Raw genomic sequence first — 6,708 nt, 5'->3', positions numbered from 1 at the left:
CCCGGAAAACAAATGCTGTAGTCCAAACGAGCCGTTCGTTGTAGTTCTTGAAAAGGGATTTTAAAAAAACGAAATATCTCCCTTTGGAGTGGACTTTGAGATTTGTAACTTTCTAGATCGTTTTTATGCCCAAACATACACACTACACACTGACTAAAATTAAAAAAGTGAAAAAGCATAATAGGACCCCTTTAAACTGAAATCAACATCCTGACCATTGAGAGCCAAAATGTTTAAAATGCTAGAAAAACTGAACAAGAACAGAACAAAAAACACAATTCTGAAACCTAAAATGTAAATGTTTCATTGAATTAAGTCTGATTATTGTTTGAACAGGTCGAGTTTTTGGGGAAGACGCTAATAACCCAAATAATGGTAAGATATTGTATGCACCGAATCTCTGTGTGTTTGAGTACAAATCAGATTTACATGTCTTCTGCAGATAAGGACATTCCTGATCAGGAGAAAGATTTACCAGATGGTAAGTTACTGTAAAACAATGTGCATTTTCATTGTCCATTACATGTAATCATAATGAACAAAAATTATTATTGTTCAAACAGGTCAGGAAGAAGGTGATCCACTTATTGATGGTAAGATGTTGAGTGTCAGTTATGTGCTTTTGTTTGTAAAAAAAAAAAATCACTGTTAAAATAATAAGATCTGATATTTTTACAGTAGACAAATGTCTAATTAGGAGAGATATTCATGATCATTTTGACAGAGAAACAGAGAAATGCTGAGTTTTATGCTCTAATAATAAGGAAAGTCACAATCAATATTGCAGGATTATATGTTTATAGATGGTACTGTGTTGCTGGGTAGGTTTGGGAAACCTTGTGTGTTTGTGCTCAAGGGCCTGATGGGCGTGTGATCTGGCCATCATTTGCATGCTATATTTCAAGTACAATAGCTTTGTGTGTAGAACAGAGCAAAACTGAAGATGTTTACTGAAAAGCTTCCCCTCTGTTGTAGCTCTTATATCAAACATGGTATCAAGTTTCTGCCTCAGGTTTAATTATATTTGGAAAAGTATACATGCTTTGGGACATACTACTTTGTCATAATTTAACAAACTGTCTTTAATAGACTGCTCTGTTGCTTGGTTACATGCATTCTGTCATAGTTTAAACTGGCCTTGTTATAGTTAATGTCCTTCACATTTTATTTAATTCAATATCCTACTGTATTAGAGTGAAACGAAGAGGCATGTTCATCTGCCAGAACTTTCCTCATATTTTTGCATAATGACATTTAAAAGTTAATGACCCTCTGTATCTTGATGAAAGTTCACAATGTTGTTGCAGATGAAATATAATGTGGATTGAATACATTTACAGTGGAGATCAAAATTAGTGAACAACCTACAATTTCCTAAATTTCAAGGTCACTGCTTAATACTATTTGAAGTTATCATAAAAGGAGTAGAAGGGCAGTTTTTTAAGCATATTTCATAAATTGTATTCTGAAGCACAGTATAAAAACTTAACCATCAATCTCACATATCCACCATGTTTTTTGTTTGTTTTGTAGATACAATCGAATCGTCATCCAACACACAATGGGCAATATTAGCTGTTAAGAGTGTGTACAAATCTGCACTTAGAATTTACAATGTAGATTGCAAACTGGGTACTTTAGGGATACTCATTTCAACTATAGACTGCAGCTGCCATCTTGTGCTGATAATGTCATATGCAACCAAAGTTTGTGCATTAGAGATAGAGCCATGGTATCAAGGTCCCGCCCAAAGTCACAGCACAGCTTTCAATCATGGCGTCCTACCCAGCTTTTATAGCATCAAATAACTAACTAAAAGTAGTCTTTTTTCCCCCCTCAAAATTGGACTTTAACTTGCAATTGCGAGTTTATATCACGCAATTCTGACTTTATAACTCGCAATTGCGAGTTTATATCTCACAATTCTGAGAAAAAAAGTCAGAATTGCAAGAAAAAAAGTCAGAATTGCCTTTTTTTTATTTTTTATTCAGTGGTGGAAACGGGCTTCCATAGAAGTCCCCTTATAATGTTAACGATTTTTACATCAAAAAAACACAATAATTGAGATTTAATAGGCTATTTTTTGTCCTGTTTTGACCCCCCCCTCATCAGAACGCTCTGTTTGAATAGGCGTGGCGGATTGTAGACTCGGAAGTAAATGCTCACTTCTATGATTGAAATCTGATCCTCATAGATGGACGCTGCTGTGATTTAGGTCAAAAACGCATTAATACTCAGTACATATTAAATGATCTGCAATAACAGACAAGGCAATAGTGACCATGTAAAGAAAACATTTACTCATACTTGTGTGTTGCGACATCAGATCCAATATAGTCACACTGCATCGTCTTTTAGTTTCAATCATTCTGAAAATCCCGCGTCGAATTGTTCCTTGTTTGTAAACGAATCTGCCATAAAATGAAGTAAACAAAGGACTGAGTTCTTACCGATGAGGTCTGGAACTTCATTAAAAATAAAGCTCATCCACTCTTTCCTAAGGTTGGGATCAGAAGGAAGGCAATGCAAAGACTGTTTTTTTTTTTTCCACAGCTTGGCACTGCATAGCGTCTTGTTGTCTTCGGAGCATCTTTATCATTAGGTTTCTGCATAGACCAGTGTTCGCCTCTCGTTATTTACACTACATGTGCAAATCAGTGGACGGGGCTAAACAGGCAGCGATGTAGAAGCAGGCGCTGATTTTCTTCTGCGGAGGCGGTGTTTACTGACACTATTACATCAAACAGTGGTACATTCCACAAGCTGTCTTTTAGCAGACTAGCTTCAATATAAGCTGTTTTTAGACTAACGACAAAGTTTTGAGTTCTGACCAAAGGATCTTTTTATAGTACAATGACCTCTTATAAGTCAAAAGATCAAAGGGATTTTGGTTTCTCAGTTCATGACCCTTTTAATTCCAATTCAACTTCCTGCATGTTGTGGCCAATTCACTTTAAATTCACATTCATGAATTGTTCTTCAGTTCACAATTTTGGCCAACCATGGATGAAACTTTTTTTTTTTTTAATTAGATATTAGTCCACAGTTTCTTTGTATGATTGTTGGAGGTCAGATTATTCGAATTTAAGGGATGCTCAAAGGGTTTGGTTAGGCACTAGTAGAAATGGCGGTGGGAGTTTCCGGTTAGAGAAACTGGTGCAAGAGAGCGGGTCCCAGTTAGAGGGTTTATTTGGATTATTTCTGCATGTATGAGGTAGTACAGGCACTGTATGTGTGGTCTACAATGAACAGAGGAAGCAAAATACAATGTAAAAGTTGTTAATGTAAACAGTATTATGACTAACATAAAGAGTAGGAACATTATACATAGCAGTAGCAATAATAATTCAAGTTATCTAAACAGCTGCATTGAAGTGTATCATTTATATACCATAGACAAGGGTACAAGTTAGCTTACATATCTAAATAATACTGTGGAATATATGCAACGAAGCGCTATTAAACGAGCTTTGACATTTGCCCTAATTAGGTCTGCATGCAATTTACCTAAACATATACATATTATTTAAATTATTATTTGAACTAGTACAGTTTACAAATTACAATAATAGAGTATGTAAAATATTTAAGTTGAACAGCTTGGAAGGTAAACAGATAACTTACTTCTTAATCATTCACTCACAGGAACAACAAACATGCAGTAGTCTGTATTCTTGCACAAAAGAAAAAGAAATCAGTCTTTCCACCTATAGACTGCCCCTGATACTTGTTCAGGCATGTCTTGACTTGTACAAGCATTGATAAAGTTATATACACAAAGATACCTCTTGGGGCCGTTGTTGGGCTTTCGTACACAGATATTACCTTAAACTAAATAAAGTTTACCATGGAGGAAAATAAATCTAAGCAAAAACAAAAAGGAAAGAAAGTACAACTCCGAAACCTAAAATGTAATTGACATGTTTCATTAAATTAAATCTGATTATTGTTTGAACAGGTCAAGTTCTTGGGGAAGAAGCTAATAACCCAAATAATGGTAAGATATTGTATTACTGTGTGCACTGAATCTCTGTGTGTTTGAGTACAAATCAGATTTACATGTCTTCTGCAGATAAGGAAATTCCTGATCAGGAGAAAGATTTACCAAATGGTAAGTTACTGTAAAACAATTTTAAATTCATTTGCATTGTCCATTAAATGTAATCATAATTAACAAAAATGTGATTATTGTTCAAACAGGTCAGGAAGAATGTGATCCACTTCAGGGTAAGAATTTAATGATACACCTCCATTACACCACCAGCTGTGAGAAACTTTACCATACATTGCATAAATCTCAGGTTGTAATCTATACCCTGGCTCATTGATTTAGATGTTTGACAACCTGAAGTTTGTCCTAATGAGAAACAGCATATCTGTTTTGTTTTATATTCAACAATTCACACTCTATCAAACACTTTTATGAAATGTTTTGCTTGAAGAGATTGCTCTAGCTTTACTTAAATTGAAAAAAAAAATGTCCTGTGCTCTATATCAGTTCAATAAATTGCAGTTTTGTCTGAGACCATATGCTAAGGCCCAGACAAAACAGTAATTTTATTCCAGGGCCAACAAGGATGTTGATTCAGGAACATGTTCTACAAAATCACAAATACTTTTGTAGCATAAGATTTGTTTGACAAGGCCCTTTCCCAGTTGTATATGACACTATATATGTTTAACTCATGTCTTGAAAAACTTTTTCTTTCTCCAGATATGTTTCATTCTGAACCAGATCAAGTGAAGAAAATAAAAGTAAAACAAGGAGAAACTGTCACTCTAAAAAGTGGTGTTACTGACATTCAGAGAGATGATCGGCTACGGTGGAAATATGCTGATTCCAGAGTATCTGAATCCACAACCTTATATAGTGTCATCGCTGTATGCGATAAAAGGAGCGATAGGCTCTTAGTAAAGGAAGGTCCTGGAGGGAAATTCAAAGACAGACTACAGCTGGACCATCAGACTGGAAATCTCACGATCAAGAACATGAGAGTCAAAGACACTGGGCAATTTAAGGTTGAGATCAAGAGCAACACCAATCCACTTACAAAAACAATCAAAGTCAATGTCCGTGGTGAGAAGCCTAAGTATTTATAAGTGTCTGAAATGTTTCTCTTTGTCTTACTCCAAATCAAATTCTGACTCGTGTTTGAGTCTAGTCAGTTCTTATAGCCTTAGTATTAGTAATAATAAATATAAGGCATTTTAGAATATGTTTCCATCTTAAACACTTCACTTAAAACACAGTAGTAGTGTTTTAATAGCCTAATCTTCAAATAAATAGTAAATAAATCTGCCTGCCTGTGTTACTCTGAGTATAATTGCCATCAGGCAATTGCAATGTAATAGTTTAATTTGCCATATAGTGTAGTTTAACACAGTTTCTTTCTCTCTTATTTACCTTGTGATTCTTTATTTTACAGCTCCCACAAAAATGGAATGGGATGATCCAAATGACAAAATTTTGTCCTTGATACCAGAAGAGGACCCCAACAACACTACTACATATACTGTGGAGCCGAGGGACACAGATGAGGAATTGTCATAGTCATAAATGGTGGGGAACGGAGACACAAGGTCACATGACAATGCCAATATGGTGGATGTAGTAAATATGGATTGTATTCATGCTATACACATGCATACTCAAAGACCATACTTTTTAAATGGTTGAGAAGATATTCATCAAGTGCAGTATGTATTCTGACAGTATGCAAAAACAGGCGCACATTATGTGTTAAGGAGCTAAAGGTTTTCTTTGGCATTACTAGGACAACATACTTCTTAACTGAAGTATATTATGTAAAATAATATTTTGTAGATCACTCAATGAATAATCCTTGATTTTTATTTTTTATTTTCTTTTTAATGTAAACATTATATTTTATTCTTTTACTCCATGTTGGCTGTTTAACTCGTCTTTCATATTTTGGGATTTTGTAAAACACAAGTTTAAAGATCCTATGAGAAATGTTACACTAACAGTTGGTTAACAGTGCTATGTGACTCTCTCCAAAGGATTCGTTTAGCACTATTTGATGTTTTATGTTAATAGTAGTTTAGAAAATATTGTTTTTGTTTTTTTTATCATTTTTGTTATACAAGAGTCCACCTTAGATATTACTCCAATAATTCATTAAGGGGCCAAGCACAGATAAATGATACTAGTATGTATTGGAAAACATGGCTAATCATTAATTGTCAATTAAAATTGTTAGTAGCAAAGCTACTATTATTTAGTTACACTCTGATACATTATCATAAAACTACTCAGGTGCTCTTATTAGGGGTGTAACGATTCACTTGTTTTATCGATGCATCGATTACAAACCCTGACGATGCATATGCATCGATCTTGAAACATGATTTTTTAATCGTGAATCGTCGATTTCGGACAGTAATCGATTATTTCGGACAGAAAATCGATTTAAAATGCTAAGAATCGAATGATTCGCGATTTCTATAGCGATTCAATGCTTTCGAAATATATACACATTAAATTACTACAAGCACGAATTAATGGAGACCTTGAACAGTGTTCGTGCCCTAGAGTCTCTCCTTCACGCACTCCACTAACCACCTGAGACTGTCACAGGATTGCGCTCGCACTCCGTTCGTCTCACTGACGCAGCTGATGTGTGATCTCTCCTTAGTACTCGTGGCCAGTAATGCTAAAGTGAAGTAGTTTTACTTTTCAGTAGTTTT

General features: G+C 34.9%; 1 protein-coding gene across 1 annotated transcript in view; it reads left to right on the top strand.

The window, feature by feature from the left end:
• LOC107705647 (uncharacterized) overlaps positions 1–5,772 on the top strand; it is a 7,719-nt gene extending 1,947 nt beyond the window's left edge. Inside the window, exons 4-10 of the mRNA XM_016509041.1 lie at positions 424–481; positions 564–593; positions 3,959–3,997; positions 4,073–4,111; positions 4,201–4,227; positions 4,715–5,077; positions 5,427–5,772. Of these exons, the coding sequence (XP_016364527.1) occupies positions 424–481; positions 564–593; positions 3,959–3,997; positions 4,073–4,111; positions 4,201–4,227; positions 4,715–5,077; positions 5,427–5,551 (681 nt within the window). The 3' untranslated portion in view covers positions 5,552–5,772. The remainder of the gene's footprint in view (positions 1–423; positions 482–563; positions 594–3,958; positions 3,998–4,072; positions 4,112–4,200; positions 4,228–4,714; positions 5,078–5,426) is intronic.
• Positions 5,773–6,708: the final 936 nt, after the last annotated feature.

The sequence above is a fragment of the Sinocyclocheilus rhinocerous genome, unplaced genomic scaffold, assembly GCF_001515625.1.
Source record: "Sinocyclocheilus rhinocerous isolate Xijiao unplaced genomic scaffold, SAMN03320098_v1.1 scaffold2942, whole genome shotgun sequence".
NCBI lineage: Eukaryota > Metazoa > Chordata > Actinopteri > Cypriniformes > Cyprinidae > Sinocyclocheilus > Sinocyclocheilus rhinocerous.
The sequence above is the reverse complement of the archived record's forward strand: the minus strand, read 5'-3'. Positions and strand labels throughout refer to the sequence as shown.